This window comes from Geotrypetes seraphini, chromosome 6 (assembly GCF_902459505.1).
Source record: "Geotrypetes seraphini chromosome 6, aGeoSer1.1, whole genome shotgun sequence".
Lineage (NCBI taxonomy): Eukaryota > Metazoa > Chordata > Amphibia > Gymnophiona > Dermophiidae > Geotrypetes > Geotrypetes seraphini.
This window is the reverse complement of record NC_047089.1, coordinates 117,656,351-117,681,675: the sequence shown is the minus strand read 5'-3', so window position 1 is coordinate 117,681,675 and position 25,325 is coordinate 117,656,351. Positions and strand designations below refer to the sequence as shown.

Here is a 25,325-nt window from a genome sequence, read left to right as displayed (position 1 = left end):
TAAAATATTTCCTTGACATGTTGTAGAATCAATATTAGTATTAATTCTTAATGTTTAATACTCAGTTTGAAAAACAGGTCAAGGCAGTTTACAAAATTAGTAGTACGTGTAAGCTTGACATCTTTTGGTGGCCCTCACAGCTCTCTCATATTCACACTGCAGCCCTTTACATGAAAAAGGTTACAAACCACTGAACTAGGCCATATTTTGGAGGATTCATTTCTCTGGGATCCCAAATTCAATCTGTCCCATTTTCAAATTCATATATTTTTTTACTAGCCCCCCAATGACAGCCCTACCAAAGTTCAACCAGGCTCTGGTGAACACATCTAACCTGTAATGCTTGATGAATGACGTGACATCCATGTCAACGCACTACAAAATGTCATCAGGAGATATCGCCTGGGTCTCTGCTCAAAACATGGCTTGATCCCTAGTAGAGTGGGCCTTCAGACCCTGAAGAACTGGCCTATTCATGGAGGCCTTCAAGGATAAAGCAATGGGCCAGATGGTGTACATCCAAGGATACTGAAAGAATTTAAGAAGTTCTGGCGGAGACTCTGCTGGTTGACGTTTTTAATGCTTCTCTAGAGTCGTGGTACCAGAGGACTGGAGAAGGGTGGGGAACTATAGGCCAATATGTTTGTGTAAATAAAGTAATGATAATGCTTTAAACAGAGAAAAGGTTTCAGAAATCCAATGCATTACAGGACCCGAGACAGGTCTTGTCAGACAAATCTGATTAATTTCTTTGACTGGGTGACCAGAGTTGGATAGGAGCATGCTAGATGTGGTGTATTTAGATTTTAGCAAAGCCTTTGACAATGTTCCACATGGGCATCAAATAAAAAACTGAGTGCCCTCGGTATGAGCCCCAAAGTGATGAACTGGGTCAGGAACTGGTGAGTGGAAAGCAACGAGAGAGTAGTGATATATGGAGATGGCTCTGAATCAGTGGTCTCAAACTCACTGCCCACAAACCACATGCAGCCCACCAGGTACTATTTTGAGGCCCTTGTATGTTACCATTGTTCTGGAACATTGCCCGGCTCACTGCTGTAACCTCATTCAACTGTACGCGATTGTGAGGTGGACTGGAGAGGACAATCGCGTACAGACACAGGAAAGCGCTTGCATGAAGTTACAGCAATGAGGCAGGCAACATTCCAGAACGTAAGGTAACCATTGGAGGCAGTGCAGCTTGTGAGTGAGTACGTAATCTCATGAAATTCGGCACCTCTCCTGGCGGTGACTACTTGATATAAGATGGTGGTTGCGTCCGGTGCTGGAGGTGAGAGCTGAAGGCAGTTGCAGATGCGATCACCGGACAATTAAGGCACAAGTCGAATATTGATTCTCCCCTCTATAAAAAAAGCCTAGAGGACTACACCAAAATCTTGAGTCTTGCAGTTGATACTTTAGAATCTAAATCACAATTTTGCGTGAGGTAAAACTCTTTATAGTTTATAAATCTTTCCTGATTAAGGAAAGATTTATAAACTATAACGAGATTTACCTCATGCAAAGTTGTCATTTCTTTAATAAGACATCATTTTATCTGCAGCCCTCAAAAGTACCTACAAATCCAAAATATGGTTTGAGTTTGAGACCGCTACTCTAAGGAAAAGTGATGTGCCTCAATGTTTCAATTCTTTGGCCTCTTCTTTTAAACATTTTTGTAAGTGATATTGCTAAAGGGGCTCTTGGCAAGATTTGTCTCTGCAGATGATACCAAAATATGCAATAGGGTAGACACCTCTGATAGTGTGAATAACATTAGGAAGGATCTAGTGACGCTTGAAGAATGATCTGGAATGTGGTAGTTAAGATTTAATACTAAGATATGTAATATCATGCATCTGGGATGCAAAAACCCAGGGGGAATAGTAGTTTAGGGAGTTAAGAACTTTTGTGCACAAATGAGGAGGGAAAAATTATGTTCTTACCTGTTAATTTTCTTTCCTTTAGACGCAGCAGATGAATCCAGAGAACAATGGGATACCACACATCTACTAGCAGGTGGAGATAGAGAAACTGATTAATAGGTGGTGCTATTGGCTGGCACGCCTCCTGTATCTTCAGTGTAGCTCCTTGCCCAAGCATCCGTAACCATCAATAGGCATAGCATGTAAAAAACGTCTTTCCCATAACAAATCTCAAAAGGCAATAATACAGAATACAACCATCAATAGCAACAAACTTCGAAAGTTGTAAAAGAAAAAAAAAAACGACAGACAATATCCAGAAAGGGTAGGGCTCTGGATTCATCTGCTGCGTCTAAAGCAGGGGTCTGCAACCTTTAAGACATAAAGAGCCACTTGGACCCGTTTTCGAAAAGAAAAAAAAACTTGGAGCCGCAAAACCATTATAAAACAAATCTAACACTGCATATATTGTTTCTTATCTTAATGCTATATATAGGATCACTAAATTGAAAATAAAATCATTTTTCCTACCTTTGCTATTTGGTGATTTCATGAGTCTCTGGTTGCACTTTCTTCTTCTGACTGTGCATCCAATCTTTCTTCCTTTCTTTCAGCCTCCTGTATGTTTCCTCTCCTCCAGACCCCATTCTCTCCCCCAACTTTTTCTTTCTGTCTTCCTGTTCCCCCTTCTTTCTGTCTCCGTGCCCTCCCCCAAGCCACTCGGTTTGCTGCCACCGCAATCGGGGAACAGCCCCCAAGCCACCGCCGTCCCAAGCTTTCCCTGCAGAAGTGTTGCGCTGACCAGCATTCCGCTCCCTGACGTCAATTCTGACGTAGGAGAGGAAGTTCCGGGCCAACAAGGCATTTCTCCTCATTCCATCCAGCCTGAGCCCCATCTCTCCTTGATCCAGCATTTCCCTTCTGTGTCTGTCAGAATTACCATTCCACCTATTTTCCAGCATCACCCTTCTTTGTGTCCATCTCACCTATATCCCTATCTCACCACTTTTTCAGAATCTTCATTTGTCTCTATCCTTGTCTTTACCCCATGTTCACCATTTGCCCTTTCAATGTCTTTATCCCCCCCCCCACTTTTTCAGCATTACTTCTATGTCTCTATTTCACCTTCTCTTCATGTCCCCTCTGTATCTCTATCCTTATTCAGTAGGTCCTGCTTACCCTTTCTCTTCTTTGTGTCACTATCTCCATTTTCAGCTTTCCCCCCTTTTCCATTGTTAATGCACCCTGTAGCCAGAATCTTTCCACCCTCCCTCCACTCCGGCCCAGCATGAAATATTTCCTTTTGTTTCCCTCCCCTCTCTCTTTCTCTCTCTCTTCTGCTCCCTCACCCACGAGTCCTGCATCTGGCCCTCTCCCTTCTACCTGCACCTGGCAAAACCCCCCTGCTCCGCGGCTCTCTTAAGCAACTCGTCAGCAGCGGTGATCAAGACAAGCTGCCGACATCGAGGCCTTCCCTCTACGAGTCCCGCCTTTGTGGAAAAAGGAAGTTGAAACAAGCGGGACTCGCAGAGGTAAGGCCCCGACGTCAGAAGCTTGTGTCGATCGCTGCTGCTGAGTTGCCGAAGAGAGCCGCGGAGCAGGGGATGTGGCCGGAAGCAGGTAGAAGGGAGAGGGAGATAGGAAGGCTGTAGATCTCCGGAGCATGACACCGACCCCGGCCAGGATGATTTCTTTTTCAGGCACCTTACAAGTCCAGCGTCGCGGCGGGAAATAGCCATGCTGAGCAGTGAGCTCAGCACTACACAGATGAAAGCCTTGCTTGCTGATTGGTCCGGCGGCACTACGCCGCCGGACCAATCAGCAAGCAAGGCTTTCATCTGTGTATGTGCTGAGCTCACTGCTCAGCATGGCTATTTCCCGCCGCGACGCTGGACTTGTAAGGTGCATGCCTGCGTGACACACTACCGGAGCCGCAGCAAAGGTGGAAAAGAGCCGCATGCGGCTCTGGAGCCGCAGGTTGCCGACCCCCGGTCTAAAGGAAAGAAAATTAACAGGTAAGAACATAATTTTTTCCTTCCTTAGCAACAGCAGCAGATGAATCCAGAGACCAATGGGATATAGCAAAGCAATTATCAATCTGGGTGGGACGCAAACGCCGCCTCAGCAACAACCGAAGCACTAAACGCATCCACCGCATGCGCCCCCACATTCAACCGGTAATGCTGAAATAAAGCACTCTCAGAAGACCAAGTAGCCGCGAGACAAAACTCCTCCAAGGAAAACACCTCTGGACCAAGTCCAAGAAGTTCTTTCGCCAACCAGTTCCCTGCCATCAAGCAAGCGTAAATAATGTCCTCCTGGATCCATCGAGCGATGGAGGCTTTGGACGCCACCATACGTTTGAGGCGTCCCTTGAAGAATACAAAAAGGTGATCTAAACAACTAAAAGTCGTAAAAAGCCTAGCTCACGGAGAACGCTACGCACTTTCAAAAAATGCAGTGAATAAAAGCACGGCTCCCCATTTCTCCGCCTAGGAAGAAGGAAGGAAAAGTGAGTATGTCATAAAAGAAATGATTCAAAACAACGAGGGTAATCAAATTATCAAAGGTGATATGTAATATATGCACTATCATTGATCACCTAAAAATATTTTATAAGTCTCAAAATATGTTAAATTCAAGAATATGACTTATAAAAAGTGAACATTCAGACCCACAACTTTATCCCAGTGAACAAAGATCACGGAGTAGCTGTGCAGAGAGACCATCATAATGTTCACAGTCTCACCCACCAGAACCAGTGCAGAGCATACAATAAACCAAATCTGTGTAGAAAAAAACTGTAATGACTTATCTTGGTTTATGGTGGGAAACAATCAACAGCTGCTCCGGGCACCTCCTTAAAGTTACAACAACATGCAAACAGATTCACTGACCCCCCCCCCCAACCCAGGTTTCACCGGTTGGCTTCTTCAGGAGGGGTACTAAAAACAAAACAAACCAAACATCCTATCAGACACATGTTCACCACCCCACTAAAATTGCTTCTAAATACTTTACTACAGCACAAAAGCACATAATAATCTCTGCTTTCAGCTTACCGGGACGGGAACTCCATCTTGCAAACAGAAAACACTACTGGTGTCAGGTCACATGCAGGCGGGCCACGCCCATAAAATACTCCCACACATCCAACGTCATGCACACAGGGAAACCAAAACTCACACCAATCATTTTGTTGTTAAGACCATCAGGGGTCAAAGTGTGCCACTGAAATATGAATTTATGTTCATAATAAAGCAGAAATTGCGATACATCCCCTGTATCTTTGTATGCATGCATTAAAACTGTGTATTTCAATTGTTCTGCTGTGTGTCTCTTCTCAAGCCAATGACTAACAAGGGGGGCTGACTGCCGTTTACACCGAATGTTGCTCAAGTGTTCAGCAATACGGATCTTCACCACACGCCGTGTATGACCAATATAATATAGGCCACAAGGGCATATAATACAATATATAACGGCGTGAGATTGACAGTTCGTCCCAGTTCTTAAATAGAATTTCTTACCCCCCAAGTCAGGAATTACTAAATGGTCAGTATTCAGGACATGAGAGCAATAAACACACTGATGACAACTAACATGGGGACTAGTATGCAGATGACTCCTGCCCCCTCTATGTTTAAGAATTTCAGCCATATTACGGCCCCGAGTGAAAGCAAATGGGGGGCTTTCTCTCATTCCCTCATGTACCTGGAGAACTGGCCAATGTTTTAAAACAATTTGTTTGATGACATAACTTTGACTGGAGTAAGGCAATACACACACCAAGGCCCCTTGTTTTTTGGCTTCACGCGGATGAAACAACCATTCACGTTGGCAGTTGCGGGCTCCTTTCCATGCCCGCTTAACAACCTTGGGTGGGTAACCACGCTCCACAAACTTCCAATATAATTGCACGGCCTGCCGATGAAATTCCCCGTCACCAGAGCAGACCTTCCGCAGTCTTAAAAACTGCCCCACCGGGATACTGTCCCGGAGGGGTTTAGGATGGAAACTATTGTAATGAAGGAGCGTGTTGCGATCAGAAGGCTTCCTATAAAGAGTCGTCTCATATTGGGTTACAGAATCAATATTAACCTTAGTGACCTGTATATCTAAAAAAGATATACTTTCACTACTCACGATATAAGTGAGTTTGATATTGGAATCCATTTGAGTCAACTCTTCAAGGAATTCCTCCAATTCATCACACTCCCCATTCCATGTGAAAAAAATATCATCTATAAATCTCCTCCAAAGACCAACTCTAGAAAACCTACATGATCTATAGACAAAAAGCTCTTCAAAACAAGACATAAAGAGGCACGTAATAGAGGGGGCCACAGTAGCCCCCATAGCCACCCCTTTAGTCTGTATGAAGAACTTATTCTCAAAAGAAAAATAATTATACAGAATGACAAATTCAGCCAAACACTAGTTATTTTTTCTGTACTGGGATATTCAGTTTACTAACAGATTGTCTAATAATTGCCAAGGCCGCCAATTGTGGGACATTGGTGTATAGTGCTGAAACATCAGCAGTGACCAAATATTTACTATCTAAACCCTCACAGCCTTGTAAACATTGCAAAAAATGAGAGGAGTCACGCACATATGATTCAGCAATAAACACCTGTTTCTGAATGAAACCATCGATATACCTGGAAAGCAGTTCCAAAACAGACCCACTGCCAGCCACAATGGGACGGCCTGGAGGGCACGTGAGAGATTTATGGATTTTAGGGGTAAAATAAATGTAAGGAATTTCTGGAAATTCAACACTTAAACATTTATATTCTCTACCAGTAATAATTCCCTGTTCTTTAGCTTTATTCAAAACATCATCTATCATGGCCTTGATATTCATAGTAGGGTCATTGGGAATTTCCCTATAAAATTCTACATCATTTAACTGACCCATGGCTACATCATGATATTTATTATAGTCTTGAATAACTATACCACCTCCTTTATCAGCATGGTGGATTAGGAGGTGCCCGGAGCAGCTGTTGATTGTTTCCCACCATAAACCAAGATAAGTCATTACAGTTTTTTTCTACACAGATTTGGTTTATTGTATGCTCTGCACTGGTTCTGGTGGGTGAGACTGTGAACATTATGATGGTCTCTCTGCACAGCTACTCCGTGATCTTTGTTCACTGGGATAAAGTTGTGGGTCTGAATGTTCACTTTGTATAAGTCATATTCATGAATTGAACATATTTTGAGACTTATAAAATATTTTTAGGTGATCAAGGATAGTGCATAAAAGAAATGATGACATCTCCTTAGAAATTGTGGTACCATCCGAACTGTCACCCCATATTTTGTAAACAGAAATATGAATCCCCACCAAACAAGGCCTACAACTCAGAAAACCGCCGAGCTGAAGCCATGGCCACAAGAAACCCCGTGTTCAACGGCACAGCCCTTTACAGCCTCAAAAGACAAGGATGAAATGAAGCCTTCGGTAAACTGCGAAGAAGTACCTTAAGACTGTTCTCTGGACAGGACTTTCTAAGAGGTGTACGAATATACCGTACTCGGTTTAGGAACTGAACTACATGAAGCTGAGAAGTAAGCAAAGAGCAACATACCTAGCCCTTGTAACAAGCTAAGAATGGAACTTGAAGCTGAAGGGAATTGAACGTTAAGCCCTTGGCAATACACTTGTGCCAAAAAAGAACTCTGGAAGGGTGCAAATGTTGAGAAGTACCCAAGAAAGGAAAAATCTCCAAAAGGAAGCAGAAGCCACAGGTGAAGACATCTGTATCGCCTGGATAAGAGAAGAAACAACCTGCTTCGCATAACCCTTACATGTCAGCCATGACTTTTCAAAAGCTAGGTCGTAATACCAAAGTAGTACGAATATTACATTACATTTGTGATTTCTATTCCGCCTGTGCCTTGCGGTTCTAAGCGGATTACAAAATTAGAAGAACACTGGAAATTTCCAGGAAATTTACATATCAGGTACATATCAAGTTTACATTTCAGGTAAGAATAGCAATACATTCATGTTAGGAAGATTATTACTTAACGTTGAGGGAAGCAATATTCTGGTTACAGATGGAGGTTGCTTGTTTAGGTTTCTGAATATAATTTTGGGGGTAAGGTTTGAAGAATTGGCTAGGAGATACTATAGGGGTGGTGTTTATGAAGGAGTATGCGTGTGCAAGTAGGATGGAGGTTAGAATGATTGGAGGTGTTTTTTGAATAGAAGAGTTTTGATTTCTTTTCGGAACACTTTAATGTCTGTTGTTTTGGTCAGCAGTTTGGAGATGGTTGGGTCAATTTAAGCTGCCTGTGTCGCCAGAAGGTTGTCGTAAAGTTTCTTGCGTCGAGTACCATTGAGAGGTGGGTAGGTGAATAGGCTTTGAGTTTTCCTTATTCTGTGTGTGAGGTTGCGGTATAGGCGGTTGTTTAGGTAACTTGGTGCAGCTCCGTGGGTTACTTTAAATAGTAGACAGTAGAATTTGAATTGTGATCTTGCTTTTATCGGTAGCCAGTGAGAGTCTAAGAATATCCATGCTGATCGGACCCTAGGTGACCAAATCCGGAGATACAAGGAAACTCAACAGTCCAGCTGTCGAAAGACTCATCAGATCCGCATAGCAAGGGTGGCGCAGGCAATCCAGAGATTCTACAAATACTGTGCCCTGAAAGCGAGCTTGAGATGGCAAATCCAAGCCATCATCAGCCAGGGGAAAACACTGAAGAAAGAGAAACCAGAGGCGAGAAAGCCACGCTGCTAACCCCTCCGACTCCCACTCCCTGTGCCCGCCAAAAAAGCTAGGAAGCTTAGAATTTCAAGACGAGGCCATGAGGTCTAATTCCAGGAGATCTCATAAAAAGAGCTGGAACGCCTGAGCCAAAATTCTCAATATCCAGGATGTAGAAGATTTCACTATTACTAACATTTACACTTTCTAGAGCGTACACAGAAACATACAATAAATGGGCCATGCTCAGATTTTGCGGAGAAAGTCTATCCAAACTCTTTTCCTGACTCATAAAATGATCTGCCAACAGAAGAGGAAGATGAGGGTCCACCCATTGAAGTATAACCACAACTTTACCCGCCAACTGAGTACATCACCTACTGCCCAGGCTATAGAGAAATACCCCCATCATAATACTGACTGAAAAGACCTTCAGCGTCATTCCGGAAGAATGGTCTGAAGCTCCAGAAAGGTAGCCTGACCATTCTCCAGAGTAGAAGAATGAACAAGTACTGAGTCGCCTCTTAAGACCAGACTCCTGGAGCTGAGGATGGAAGGCACCGAGCCCCCCAACCCAACAGCCCAGGATGTTTGGTGACCATGAGCTAGTCCAGCAAAGACAGAGGCATGTCTTTGAAAAGAGAAATCTTGCTGAACCACCAAATCATACAAAGCGATGCTTGAGGAGCCTACCAAACAATTGGAGTATACCAAATAATTGGATCCCTGAGATACCGGGAACCACCAGAACAAAAGCGACTGCTGTAGCATTATAATGGGAAAGCAAGCCGAATTTCCCAGTGGAGTCAGCAACATGGATCCTATAACCTGTATAGAATCCCATACTCTTGGTCATGGTGACCGAAGAAGAATGCAAACCTGAGACTGTGACCCATCGCCCTAGTCTCTGGGAAGAAACACATTTCTCTCCTATATGAATAAAAACATCGCCCCGATATACCAATAAATAGTACAGGAGAAAAGAGCGCTGTGCAAATTCGAAGATTCACTTCTACAGAACTGAGGAAAAGAAACCACCCTTTTCGTGTCAGTCAAATGGCCCGACTGGAAGACGTCCAAATCAAGCAGTCAGTCAAGAAGAAATTAGAAGAATCGCCTGGTAGTGCCAAAACGGTACCACTGCCCACATTTTCAAAAATGTTTGTGAAGCCTTGGGTAAGCGAAATGGCATGTGCCAAAACCGAAAGCGCTGCTCCAAGAGAGGCAAGCAAACCTAGTGCCGATTCGGAGTCCATAGAGAAAATGTAAATATTCTCCCAGTTTTTCTGCAGAAATGTGTAACCCTGAGAAACTAATTCAGCAGAATGGGATCCAGCCTGCCCAATGCCCCCGTCTTGGGCATCATGTAGTAAGTGGAACAACGTCCCTTAGTTCCTGAAGAACTGCCCTGAGGACCAGTAACACTTAAAAGGGAAACACAAAACATAGAGACTCCAAGAACGAACCATAATACCTGAGGAGGATGCAAAGTTGCAAGCATCCTGAAAAATGTTCACAGCCTCCTGACCTGACATTAAAGCGTCTTGTACCTCATGAGAAAACCTGAAGAGTCATTGGAAGAAATCAAGATCCCCTCAGAATGACGTGCAGAAAGTCAGGGAATGGCAGGATGAGAACTGTAGGATCTGTAAGAAGAAAGAAATTCTCCTAGGAAAAAATCAAGTTTCACAATGTAAAGAGGAGTATACTGGAACCATGAAAACAGTACTAACTCCATGCAATGTGAGCGAAATACGTATGTCCTTTAAAATGAATACGTACTAGACGCAATCAAGATGCTGCATCAACCGCCCCATGGAAAACAACAGCAACCTAACAGGTATCAAACAAAGCTCACATCGTTAATGAGAACTTCAGGGTTGAGGCTAACAGCCACATTTAGCGCGTGCTCCTCGCGGGTTTGATAGAATAGGTAACTGGCTCCTGGTTAGAAGGAGCTGTACAGCCCTTCCTGTCTGGTCGGGGGGTTCCGTCTAGCATGTGCCATGAGAAAATGGCGACAGGAGAAACCAGCATTATAAGCATGGAAATCTGAAGTCCAGGCTCCCTCAGAAATAGAGAGAGAGCCCTGGCCGCAGGAAGATGCGAAGTGTCATTACGCCCATAGAAACAACCTGAACTTGGAAACTGTTAGTACTACCTTTAGGAATATATATCCTATGCCACTACTAGACACATGCAGCACAGCACAGAGGCCCAAATAAGAAGGACAGTTACCAACAGACAAAGGCTCAATTGCAGGGACCCCAAGAGAGACAATGAGATACCCGTGTGAAATATCTTACTGCTGATCTCACTGTGCCGCGAGTTGCCTTATGTCGACCCAGTCCGGAGACAAACCAAGACTGGGTGAACTAGCACAGGTCAGTCTTCTGGTAATCCCCTTGAGTGCTAACCCCAGAGTCCAATTAAACTAGCAGCTTCCTTCAAGTGAATACAGCAAGAACAGACAGACAGACATATAAATCTGCCCAAGCTTGTCCCAAAGCTGGTGAAACACGTACAACTTGTCTGAACCGGAAAGGAGAGAAGTCGCAGCATACCCTGACCAAAGTCAGCTGGAAATAAACAACCGGAACGCTGCAGCTCTCCCGCCATCACCGGAGACCCAAGCGTGCGCCTGATTCTCGCCAACACATGGCCACTGCATCAACATTCCTAGAAACATAGTTGGATTCAAGCCCCGCAAAATTTACCCTGCCGCAGCCTACATAGAACGTTGAAATCTAATGAACAGCATTTACTGACAATTCCCTCTCTTAAGATTATTAATACGAGATGGCAATTTATTTTTTCTGTTACAGCCCCTCAAATTTGGAATTCTCTTCCTATTTATTTGAGGGAAGAGTACAATCTGGAGAAATTTAAGAGTAATTTAAAAACTTTTCTTTTTAAAGACGCCTTTGATAACTAATTAGCCAGTTCTGTGGCTAATTCTATTTTTGTTGTATAATATTATGGAAATTTTCTGTTTCCCCTGGCTTATGTATTTTCCTTGATTGTTCTGCTTTCTTTTAAATATTTTGTAGTTCACTTCCCTTCCTTGTGTTTATGGGTTTGTTAAGTCTGTTAATAGTCCTGCAGGACTTAATTATTGTTAAGTATTGTATTGTTCCCTAAATATTGTAATTTTATTATTATGTTCATCGCTTAGAAATATGATTAAGCGATCAATCAAAAACCTTATTAAACTTGAAACTTGATAGAAAGAAAGTCAGACTCGGGGAATAACTAGAAGAACGGTGCTCCCCACAGCGCAAGAAAAAACATGTCCCATCTCATTCGCGCTGCTATAAACCGGCACCTGCACAATCAGCTGCACATGGCCGCGACAAACACCAACGAAAGAGAGCCTCGGAATAAACAGGACTACTACTGCTGCACTGAAACTCAACGAGGAGAACAAGTGCGTGCATGAATTCGCACTGCTACTGCCATGCTGTAACCAACAAGGAAACCAAACAAGTGCATGCAAAGGGCGGGAAAGTCCCGGGGCTTTCTCAACGGATTTCTTGTCATAAAATTTAGCCTCAATAAAATATCCATTCCTTAAATGTACGTTGACCGAACCCACAGTACTAAGACTCCCAAACAGAGCCTGAAGTTCAAACAACAGTAAAAAAAACACATACATACTCACAAGCTTGTTAGGGCTGGTTGAAGCCAGTAAGAGCTGGTTGTGCAGCACTAACAGGGCAGAATGTAGCAACTGTGGTCTCCCTTTTTTTTTTTTTTTAAACAGAGAAGGGAAAGAAGAAAACAATCGAGACCCATTCAGACCATCTAGCAATGGAGGGAGGGTGAGGCAGGGACCTGGGGGGGGGGCAGGTGTAACCCCTAAAACCGGCACCGTTCAGCCGGACACCCCTGTCTCATTGAAGAGAAAATCTCAACAGGAGAAATAGCATTGCCAGCTCACTGAAGAGAAACCTCAACAGGAGAAAATAATTTTCCAGTCACAGCCAGAATTCAGGAGATAGCTGAATAGCGACCATCACCTGCTGTGAGATAGAGCATACTGTGTGCCAGCCAATAGGACCACCTGTTAATCAGTTTCTCTATCTCTGCCTGCTGGTAGATGTGTGCTATCCCATTGGTCTCTGGATTCATCTGCTGCAGTTGCTAAGGAAAGAGGAGATACAATAGACATTTAAATACCTACATATGTGGCACATAAATATATGAGGTGAGTCTCTTTCAATTGAAAATAAAGCCTGCAATGAAAGTGAATGGGGATAGATGCAGAAATCATCTCAGAAAAGGCTTTCACAGAAAGGATGGTGAAAGCATGAAACAGCCTCCCATGGAGGTGGAGATGTAAAGTATATATGAATTCAAGAAAGTATTTTTTGGTCTAAGAGAGAGGAATGGATAATAAATGGCATGGTTAGACAGAGTTGATAATTTAAGGCAGATAAAGACCATTTGGCCTATGTTTCTATGATTTCTCTCCTTAACCCACACACAGCTTTTGACTTAAAGAGAATAACATAACTGAGGAAAGGTTATAGTGGAACCAAATTGTTTCTAATGGACCTAACAATGCATCAAAGAATAGTCAATATATACAGACATTCTTATACCTGCTATCAAATGGCGTATATGCGCATGAGTTGAGTCTCTTTCATTTGAAAGGAAACTCTGGAATGAGAGGGCATAGAATGAAATTAAGAGGTAATAGGTTATCTAAGGAAATACTTTTTACAGAAAGGGTGGTAGATGCGTGGAACAGTCTCACAGAAGAAATGGTGGAGACAAAGACTATCCCCCTCTTCTACGAAACCGCGTCGGGAGCAGCGCAGGCCATTCAGCACAGCTCTCTGCGCTAAAAACCGATAGCGCGGTTTCATAGACCAGAGGGTATGTCTGAATTCAAGAAGGGGTGGGATAGGCACTGGATCGCAGAGAGAGGAAAAGAATTGTTACTGCAGATGGATAGACTAGATGGCCCATTTGGCCTTTATCTGCCATCATGTTTCTATCTGTATCTTTCAAACAACTTTATTCCAAAGTTCTTTTAGCAGGTTTAGATCTTTACTCCAAATGCACATAATACAACAAAAAGTTTGATTCTTCATAAGAATATTCACAATCAGCCTAACTCCCTAAATTACTTATCTTTGTCAAGGGTAGTTTTGTAAACAGCGCTAATCTGGGTTTGTTATGACAAATGAAGTTAAGTAAAATCACACCCACACTTTATACGTTTTTAATATTTTAATGTCTCTATAACTGTTCCTTCACCTTACAGGTATAAGCTATGTTGCATGAATCACAAATATTAACATTAAACCATTTTGAATTTCATTTTTTTTTTCAGATAACAGAATGTGAAATATTTTTTTTTTAAAACAAGATTCTGCATATAAAGGGACCCTGAAAAATGTAAATATATGTATACACACATAACACAAGACCAAGACGATTTACTACTGTACACAGAGAAAAACCAGATTATTACTCCCAATCCTACATATCTAGTAAGTTTACACTGCACGAACAACCCTTTCACCTCCCTCTTTCAGACCCTAGTTTTCATCACCCTTGTCTATTTACGTTTTGTATTTCTTTTCTTAGGATACTACTACATCACCGATTCACTACTATATACACTGGAGAGCCAAAATAGGGTTGGTGGATGGGTTCACTCACATCTTGCGTTGCCTTTCCATTTCAGCTTTCTTCTCCTCTTCCTCGCGTTTCTGCTTCTCGTCCAAGGCTACTGCGCTTGCTCACCGTACGCCCGAACATGTCGATACGATCGGGTGGAGAGGCTGCGCGCTCGCGTCTGCACACAGTTGTGTTGGAGCGAGAGCGGGAGCGAGATTCTCGCCGCCGGCTACGTTTACTCTCCCGCGACTTAGAGCGCTTCCTTACCCGCTCCTTCTCCCTTGATCGCGACCGACTTCGTTTTTTGTTATGCTTCCCACTCTTCGCATGCTTGGAGCGGGACGAGCTGCGACTGCGGGAGCGGCCCATTCTAACCACTACAGTCTACCTCCGACTCTACCTTCCGTGGATTCTTACCTAATTTATGCAATGAGCAAGCACACTACAGGAGCATAAACTGCACTAATAAATAGCTGGGGAAGACACACACAAACCACTTTACTTAAGCCCACTACTCTTAGCTGCAACCGATAAACGAGCCGCTTTTCCCCAGCAGACAAGATGGCGGCTTACCCACCGAGCTCTCTACTTTCCCACAATGCACTATATACATTTGCCAAGGCTGCATAACTGCGCAAACGCATTCAGTTGTACGATGACGGAAAGGAAGTCATATAATCAAGAGTTGTGGCTTTTCAGTCGAATTTATATGGCGAAAGGTGGCAGATTGTTTTTGCAGTGTATCCGTCTACATAAGGCAAAAGAGGGATTTGCAGGATCCTCTGGATTCTCCCGAACCGTCTTATAGAAACATTAAAATTTTACTTTTTCTTGCCTCTGTCATAAATATGTGAATTATAGGGGGGGTACCAATTTTGATTGTTTGTTTTTTTTATTTCTTTAGATGTTAGTAAGGTCGTACTTCAGTCTAATGCAAAATCCGGTTCCTCTGTCTACCTTAAAAGCCTTCCTCTTTCGGCACGAGCCCCTTTCTCCGCTGACGTATCACGTCAGTTTGTGTCACGGTGGGTAGGAGGGTGACTTACGGCGCCTGTTTTAACTTTTCACATGTCCTCCTGAGCCCGGAGAAACGTTTCTTTAAACAGCTCCTGAACATTAAAGGCTAGACATTTCTCACTGCAGTGACAGGCTCGCTTTTGTACTGGGGATGAGAATAAAGTTGGACTTTATTTATTTATTTCGTTTTATATCCCGCCCACCCAGGGCAGGATTAATTCTTCGAGGGCCCCTAGGCACCCAAGTACACTGGGCCCCCCTGGCCCTGCCCCTGCCCCACCCATGGCCCGCCCCCATTTATCTTTTTTCTTATTTACTTCTTTATTTCCACTTGTATTTCTTTTTTTTATTCAAAACAAACAAAGATTAGCATACCAATGCACAGTTTTTCTTCTATGCAACCCCCAAACACCTGAACAAATCCCCCTTCCTTCCCTTCCCATCCCATCTACTTACCCAGGACTTTAACTCTGAACCCTTTCCATGCATATATAAAAGTATTCAAATATTTGTAAAGCAGTAATACTATCTGAAATATAAGTCTATATTAATAACCAACTTTACAACGCCTCTCAACTGCCTCACTCTACATCAGTGGTCTCAAACTCGCGGCCCGCCAGGTACTACTTTGAGGCCCTCGGTATGTTTATCATAATCACAAAAGTAAAATAAAACCGTTTCTTGATCATATCTCTCTTTAACTGTAAATTACAATATTATTATTAAGACTTAGCCAAAAGAAAATATTTATAAACTATAAAGAGTTTTACCTCATGCAAAAATGTCATTTCTTTAAAAAGACATTAACTATTTTTTTTCTGAGGCCCTCCAAGTCCCTTCAAATCCAAAATGTGGCCCTGCAAAGGGTTTGAGTTTGAGACCACTGCTCTATATCAACCAACTGTATCCCATATGTATAAACAACCAAATCTGTAACTCCTCTAGTACAATCCACTTGCAACGAAACAACAAGGCAAACAGTCCACTAAAGAATCCAAAATAAAACAAAAGAAGATTGGCAGAAAATAAGAAGATTCAAATCAGGTTCATTCAAGGTGCTCCCAAGAACCATGCCTGATGCATTTCGCTGAACAAGGCTAGTCAACACTAACAAAAAACATGTCTTTCATACAAATAGAACACAGAAAACACCTTTGCCTAGTATGGAATATGTAATCACAAACTAACCTCTCCCCCTTTTACAAAACTAGTATGGTTTTTAGCCACGGCCAGCGCTAAAAAATGCTCTACAGTTTTGTAAAAGGGGGGATAAAATAGAAATATGTAGACAAAGGTTAAATAAAACCACCAAGAAGCTGGACTCTGCATACAATGCAACACCACAGAAACAGCAATGCATGTCCCCTAAAACAAAAAAAATAAATAAATAGAAATTTTTTTCTACCTTTGTCTTCTCTGGTTTCTGCTCTCCTCATCTTTGTGTCACTCTCTTCCTTTCATCTTCTGTCCTGTGCCTCTTCCAGAAATTGTCTGCCTCTCCCTTCCATCTCTTCTTCCCCTCCCCCCACATTGGTGTGGAATCCATCATCTTCCCTTCCTTCATCAATGGTCTGGCATCTCTCTCCTCTCCTCCCCTTCCCTCTCCCACACCCCCATGGTCGGGCATTTCACTCTCTCCTCTCCCTTCCTCTTACTTCCATCAGCATCTGCCCCCTTTCTCTCCCTCCAACCCAATTCCATCCAGGATCCTTCCACCTTATGTCTCTCTCCCCTTTCTTTGCACCCCAATTCCATCAGCATCTGCCCCCTTTCTTTCCCTTCAACCCAATTCCATCCAGTATCCTTCCCCTTATATCTCTCCTCTTCTCCTGCACACCAATTCCACCAGCCCCTTTCTCTCCTTCCACCATCCTTCCATACCATCCTTCTCACAACCCTTCCATACCACCCTGCTCCCTTTCTCTCCCTCCACCACGCTTCCATACCATCCTCTCCTCTGTTCTTCTTGTTATTTCTGCTCTTTACTTTTGGTTGTTAGTTCTTCGTTGTTGGTGCTGTTTTTTGTGGGGGGGGGGGTTTTCTCTCTTTTTTGGGAGCGTTGGGGGGGAAGAGAGGCCTTGATTTTCTTCTCAGGGCTCATCAGAGTACAGGGCTTTGTTTGCACGGTATTGTGTCCTATGCTGTCCGGGCCTCTGCAGTGGTGCAGGATTGAGCTTTTGCCTGTTATTGGTCTTGCATAGTATTGTTCCTTATTTCTGGGGGCTGGTTTTGGATGAAGGGTGGGATGGGGAGGGGGTTGGGAGTGAGGGGGAGTTGAGGGAGTTGTACATTTTCTGCACAACCTGTTCCTTCTTTGCTGTGTTTCTTTCTCTGTTCAATAAAAATTGATTTCACTATTAAGAAACTGTGCTTGTGGTTTTCAATATGGCTTATTTCTGTCCCAAGTAAAGTTGACTTCGATATTTTTCTTTTAAAAAAGAAAGTTCCAAGTTTTTATAATGCACCTTGCTCTTTCATTTTCAAAATACCTGAACTAAAAACGCTTCAGCACACTATCATACAGCAGTTGAACAAATAGCTTCAAGTTTGTCTAAGGAGTAAAAGACTTGAATACTTTATTCCAAATTTCAAATTACACCAACAAAACACTGGAGCCTAGACCCAACATGGGCTGTGTTTCGGCAAATTAGCCTTCCTCAGGGGTCCTAGTTGTTTAAGATGGCCAAAAAACTGGTCACCATTGGCAGCGCTGACTGCAGGTGTTACCTGGCCTGCCTTCCACGGTCAAGGGCAGTCAGCCTGGACCTCTCCAAAAACCCACAGGAGTCTCCGCTTTCCTCTCCCACCAGTCAGAGAAAGAGTCCTTTAATATTCCATATAGACAGGCCCGAGAAGAACTCTCATTACTGTATAGCTAAAAGTATGCTTCCATTAGTCACGTTGCAAAGAAGCATTTTGGACTTGATTAGAAAACAATGTTCATATTGTATTTGCCACTGGGGGTTGTAGAAATGCTGAGCTGAAACCACTAGACGCCGGGGGACAGGAACCAACAGATGGAGGACAGAATCCACCAGACGCCAGGGGAGAAGGACCATGCGGAGAAACCGAGGAGGCAGAGACCCACCAGAACCCAGAGGGAGACTTAGAAGACCACACCAAAGATACAGACTGGAGACCAAGAAGGAAGCTGAGGAAGAGGAAATCTGCAATCGTAGTGGGAGATTCAATCCTGAGAGAAGTGGACAGTCACATAGCAGGAGGGAGAGAAGACCAGCTAGTGACATGTCTCCCGGGGGCAAGAACGAAGGACATCACCGACAGAATCGAGAGGATCCTGGAAGGGGCTGAGACGGAGGAGACAGCAGTGATAATCCAGGTTGGAACCAACGATGTCAGCAGAAGAAATTACAACAGGACTACACTAACTGAGCAGTTCAGGATCCTGGGAAGGAAACTGAAGCTGAGGACAAGGAAGATAGCTTTCTCAGAGATCCTGCCAGTACCAAGGGCGGATGCGAGGAGGCAGACCGAGCTGCAAGCAATAAACGGATGGCTGAGGAGATGGTGCGAAGAGGAAGGTTTCCACTTTGTAAGGAACTGGACAACTTTTTGGGGAAAGAACAAGCTGTACAGGAGAGACGGATTGCACCTGAGCAAGGCAGGAACGAGAATGCTGGCCAACAACGTCAAGAACGAAATAGACAAGGCTTTAAACTGAGAAGGGGAAAGCCGACAGTAGATCTGACAACGACACTTCGGACAAGAGTATCAAACAAAGATACTGTGCGGAAAAATGTAAACAAGGACTTAAAGGCGAGCGGGATAAATGTGGAAAAGGACTTAAGGGCGAGCGAGGAAAATGTGAAAAAGGACCCAAAGATGAATTACAGGGGTCCAAGGAACAAGTGGAACTAGAGAGCAAAAAGAAGAGAGAACAATACGAGCTAGAAGGACATGCGAAAAAGGGGAAGCAGGCTAAGGACGAAGAAGACACACCATAGGAGGAAAACAGAATGAAATTCAGGGGCTGACAGCCCACGAAGGGGTCAGCAGGAGTAACAGACCACGAGAAAAACCAGCAAGGAAAGTAAACAACCGGGACTTAAATTGCTTATACACAAATGCAAGGAGTCTAAGAGCCAAAATGGGAGAGCTAGAAGTCATAGCCAACAAAGAAGACCTAGACATAATTGGAGTCACAGAAACATGGTGGTCTGAGGACAACAAATGGGATGTGGTCCTACCAGGGTACAAACTCTATAGGAGAGACAGGACTTGCAAGAAGAGTGGAGGAATAGCGTTATATATAAAGGACTCCATTCACTCGACCAGGATGGAAACAGCAGTAAGGGCGGACGGTTTGGAATCACTATGGGTTAACTTACCAGGAATAAATGGAGCTGACATAAAATTGGGACTGTACTATTGCCCACCTGGACAACCAGAAGCAAACGACCAAGACCTGGAAGCAGAATTGAGGCAGGAATGCAAAAGCAGAAGTGTGATGGTGATGGGGGATTTCAACTACCCTGGGATAGACTGGAGTATTGGATACTCCAACTGCGCGAGGGAAACAAAATTCATGGAGGCCGAGAGGGACTGTTTCATGGAACAGCTGGTCATGGAACCAACGCGAGGAAATGCCACTCTCGACCTAATCCTCAACGGGCTAGGGGGACCCGCAAAGGAGGTGGTAGTAATAGGCAACAGCGATCACCACTGATCCAGTGCAAATTAGAAGTAGGAGCATCAAAGGTGATGAGAACCACAACGACAGCGCTCAATTTCAGAAAAGGGAACTACGATGCTATGAGGAAAATGGTGGGAAAGAAACTCAGAAGCAGCTCAGGTAAGATGGAGATCGTAGAAAAAGCCTGGTCCCTACTCAAGGACACGGTGCACAAAGCACAAAACCTGTACGTCCCCAAGTTTAGGAAAGGATGCAAAAAGAATCGAACAAAAAACCCGGTGTGGGTAACAAATGCAGTGAAGAAGGCGATAGGTGACAAGAAAATATCGTTCAGAAAATGGAAAAAGGATCAAACAGAGGACAACCAGAAGGAACTCAAAAAACACCAAAAGGAATGTCACCAATGGTTCATAGTAACATAGTAACATAGTAGATGACAGCAGATAAAGACCCGAATGGTCCATCCAGTCTGCCCAACCTGATTCAATTTAAATTTTTTCTTCTTAGCTTTACCCAGTACTGTGCTTGGGTTCCAACTGCCGAAATCTCTGTTAAGACTTACTCCAGCCCATCTACACCCTCCCAGCCATTAAAGCCCTCCCCAGCCCATCCTCCACCAAACGGCCATATATAGAAACATAGAAGATGACGGCAGAAAAGGGCTACAGCTCATCAAGTCTGCCCAGTACTGGCCTTAGTTCAATATTTAATCTTATTTTCTGATTCTAGATCCTTTGTGTTCATCCCACGCTTCTTTGAACTCAGTCACAGTTTTACTCTCCACCACCTCTCTCGGGAGTGCATTCCAGGCATCCACCACCCTCTCCGTAAAGTAGAATTTCCTAACATTGCCTTTGAATCTACCACCCCTCAACCTCAAATTATGTACTCTGGTTTTACCATTTTCCTTTCTCTGGAAAAGATTTTGTTCTACGTTAATACCCTTCAAGTATTTGAACATCTGAATCATATCTCTCCTGTCTCTCCTTTCCTCTAGGGTATACATATTCAGGGCTTCCAGTCTCTCCTCATACGTCTTCTGGCGCAAGCCTCCTATCATTTTCGTCGCTCTCCTCTGGACCACCTCAAGTCTTCTTACGTCCTTCGCCAGATACGGTCTCCAAAATTGAACACAATACTCCAAGTGGGGCCTTACCAATGACCTGTACAGGAGCATCAACACCTTCTTCCTTCTACTGACTACACCTCTCTTTATACAGCCCAGCATCCTTCTGGCAGCAGCCACTGCCTTGTCACACTGTTTTTTCACCTTTAGATCTTCGGACACTATCACCCCAAGGTCCCTCTCCCCGTCCGTGCATATCAGCTTCTCTCCTCCCAGCATATACGGTTCCTTAATACCCAAATGCATTACTCTGCATTTCTTTGCATTGAATTTTAGTTGCCAGGCATTAGACCATTCCTCTAACTTTTGCAGATCCTTTTTCATATTTTCCACTCCCTCTTCGGTGTCTACTCTGTTACAAATCTTGGTATCATCTGCAAAAAGGCACACTTTTCCTTCTAACCCTTCACAATGTCACTCACAAACATATTGAACAGGATTGGCCCCAGCACTGATCCCTGAGGGACTCCACTACTCACATTTCCTTCCTTCGAGCGAATTCCATTAACCACCACCCTCTGGCGTCTGTCCGACAGCCAGTTTCTGACCCAGTTCACTACTTTGGGTCCTAACTTCATCTCTTCAAGTTTGTTCAACAGCCTCCTATGAGGAACTGTATCAAAGGCTTTGCTGAAATCCAAGTAAATTACATCTAGCATATGTCCTCGATCCAGCTCTCTGGTCACCCAGTCAAAAAATTCAATCAGGTTCGTTTGGCACGATTTACCTTTTGTAAAGCCATGTTGCCTTGGATCCTTCAGAAAGCAAAAAGAGAATATGAAGAGAGGCTGGCTGGGGGAGCAAGGAACTTCAAACCGTTATTCAGGTACGTGAAGGGGAAACAACCGGTGAGGGAGGAAGTGGGACCGTTGGATGATGGAGACAGAAAGGGAGTGATAAAGGAGGAAAAAGAGGTAGCTGACAGGTTAAACAAGTTCTTCGCATCGGTCTTCACGAGCGAGGACACATCCAATGTTCCAGAACCCGAGGAGATCATAAGTGGGGATCAAGATTAAAAGCTTGAGCAAATAGAGGTAAGCCAAGAGGATGTCCTCCAACAGATAGATAGATTGAAGAGTGACAAATCACCAGGCCCGGACGGAATCCACCTAAGGGTACTAAAAGAACTGAGAAACAAAATAGCGGAAACACTCCAGCAAATATGTAACCTATCCTTAAAAACTGGGGAGATCTCGGAGGACTGGAAAATAGCAAATGTCACGCCTATCTTTAAGAAAGGATCAAGGAGTAACCCGGGAAACTACAGGCCGGTGAGCTTGACTTCGGTTCCGGGTAAGATGATGGAAGCACTGGTTAAGGACAGCATCTGCGAGCACATAGAAAAATATGGACAGCTGGGAAGGTCGTGCCTCACGAACTTACTGCACTTCTTTGAAGGGATAAACAGCCAGATGGACAAAGGGGAATCCATAGACATCATTTACCTTGACTTCCAAAAAGCCTTCGACAAGGTACCCCACAAACAGCTGCTTAAGAAGCTGTGGAACCATGTGGTGAAAGGGGATGTCTACCGATGGATTAAACACTGGTTGGCAGGCAGAAAACAGAGGGTTGGAGTAAAGGGCCAATACTCAGACTGGCAATGGGTCACGAGCGGAGTTCCGCAGGGGTCGGTGCTGGGGCTGCTCCTGTTCAATATATTTATAGACGACCTGGAGACGGGGATGAAATGTGAGGTTATTAAATTTGCAGATGACACCAAACTCTGCAGCAGGGTTAGAACCACGGATGACTGTGAAGACCTGCAAAGAGACCTAACAAGACTGAAAGAGTGGGCAAAAAAGTGGCAAATGAGCTTTAATATAGCAAAATGCAAGGTCATGCATGTAGGGAAAAAGAACCCGATGTTTAGCTACAAAATGGGGGGATCATTACTAGGGGTGAGTAACCTTGAAAGAGACCTGGGTGTGGTGGTGGATACAACAATGAAAGCATCGGCACAATGTGCAACTGCCTCAAAGAAAGCAAACAGAATGTTAGGTATCATCAAAAAGGGTATCACAACTAGGACGAAGGAATTCATCATGCAGCTGTATCGTGCAATGGTGCGCCCGCATCTGGAGTACTGTGTCCAGTACTGGTCGCCGTACCTCAAGAAGGACATGGCAGTACTTGAGGGGGTCCAGAGGAGAGCAACTAAACTGATAAAAGGTATGGAAAACTTTTCATACGCTGACAGGTTGGAAAAGCTGGGGCTATTCTCCCTGGAAAAGCGTAGACTTAGAGGAGACATGATAGAAACCTTTAAAATCCTGAAAGGCATAGAGAAGGTAGACAGGGACAGATTCTTCAGACTTTGGGGAACCACAAGTACAAGGGAGCACTCGGAGAAATTAAAAGGGGATAGGTTTAGAACAAATGCTAGGAAGTTCTTCTTTATTCAGAGGATAGAACGCGTTCCCGGATGTTGTGATAGGGCAGAGCACGCTACGGGGTTCAAGGAAGGTTTGGATAAATTCCTGAAGGATAAGGGGATTGAGGGGTACAGATAGAAGTAGAGATGGGTTAAAGGAAAAGTCAGAGATCACCTAACAGGTCGTGGACCTGATGGGCCACCGTGGGTGCGGACTGCTGGGTGCGATGGACCTCTGGTCTGACCCTGCGGAGGCAACTTCTTATGTTCTTATGTTCTGTGTTGTGTTTTTTTTAATTTTTAAGAAGAAAAAGAAAACAATGACATTGCATACTGACCAGCAAAACCAATGCTAACAATCAAAAACTCAGCATCCATAATTACAATAAAATATGCAATGAAACACCCACCGCCCCCCCACAAGAAAAAGAAAACAGAAAAAAAAAAGTTCCCAGGGCCCCACTAACAAAAAGAAAAAAAAAACTCACATAAAGCAATAGGCAAAGCCTTCAACCAGCAATAGATATAATCAAGTAGAAGCTGCATGCCAAGTCAAATTAGAAAATGGGCCTCTTCTCCCTCAAACAGAGGAGATTGAGAGGGAACATGATCGAAACATTCAAGGTACTGAAGGGGATAGACTTAGTAGATAAGGACACATTGTTCACCCTCTCCAAGGTAGGGAGAACGAGAGGGCACTCTCTAAAGTTGAAAGGGGATAGATTCCGTACAAATGTAAGGAAGTTCTTCTTTACCCAGAGAGTGGTGGAAAACTGGAACGCTCTTCTGGAGTTTGTCATAGGGGAAAACACCCTCCTGGGATTCAAGACAAAATTAGACAAGTTCCTGTTGAACAAGGCCATACGCTGGTAGGGTTAATCTCAGTCTCAGTTAGGGCTCTGGTCTTTGACCAGAGGGCCGCCGTGTGAGCGGACTGCTGGACATGATGGACCACTGGTCTGACCCAGCAGCAACCGTTCTTATGTTCTAATTCTTATTATGTTCTTATTTCCAATAATTAGAACAGCTGAGTTTTAAGAAAGAGCTTGAATTTGCCATTTCTCTGATTCTACAAACAATTTTACTGTGGCCCTTTTCCTAAAAGTGCATGCTGTATGAGGCTTTTCTGTGTGCTGAAGCCATTTTTAGTATAGCTGTAAAATGGCCAGATTTCCTATTTGCCCCAACTTTTTTAAATGATTAGGGGTGCTCAAAAACTCCGCCCCATACCCCACCCAAGTTCCGCCCCATAATACACCCCCATAATAATAGCACTAATTGTAATGCCATTTTTTCCATTCATTTTTCATATATACAGTACACACAATATAATCTTATTAACAATATATAATGGTTAACCACAAAATTAAACTACACTATATGCTTCTCAACATTAATTTTTACCAGAACACCTGGCCTTGGTCACACATGCAGTACACAGAAAACCCCTATGCAAATACAGGACCACAAACTAAAAGTACTAAAATACACAAACGAAACCCTAAGATGCCAGACTCTACATGCATTACAACACCAGAGAACTAAAAAGAAAATAATTTCTTCCTGAACAGTGCAAACTATAACTAACAGATATAAAATTTTTTTTTTAATTATATTTATTAAATTTGCGAGAAATACAGTCAAGTACAGCACAAAAGCACAGCTGTCATAGAGAACAAGACACACAACCATAAAATTATCACAGAGATCATCAATGCAATTAACTTGCCATCCCAACACCCAACACCCATTCCCACCTCCACCCCCCATCCCAGAACTGTGAAGGAAAAGGACACCAAGAACTCAAGTCAGGACCGATCAAGTAAAGCACGTCTGCGTGCATGTGGGGTTAAGGTATCCAAAAAGGGCTGCC

The 25,325-nt window shown here is 43.6% G+C and overlaps 1 protein-coding gene across 1 annotated transcript in view; it reads right to left on the bottom strand.

Moving 5' to 3' along the window:
- The window catches only part of ARGLU1 (arginine and glutamate rich 1), a 326,061-nt gene extending 311,168 nt beyond the window's left edge, over nucleotides 1–14,893 (bottom strand). The window contains 2 exon segments of the mRNA XM_033948664.1: nucleotides 14,324–14,388; nucleotides 14,390–14,893. Of these exon segments, the coding sequence (XP_033804555.1) occupies nucleotides 14,324–14,388; nucleotides 14,390–14,650 (326 nt within the window). The 5' untranslated portion in view covers nucleotides 14,651–14,893.
- Nucleotides 14,894–25,325: the final 10,432 nt, after the last annotated feature.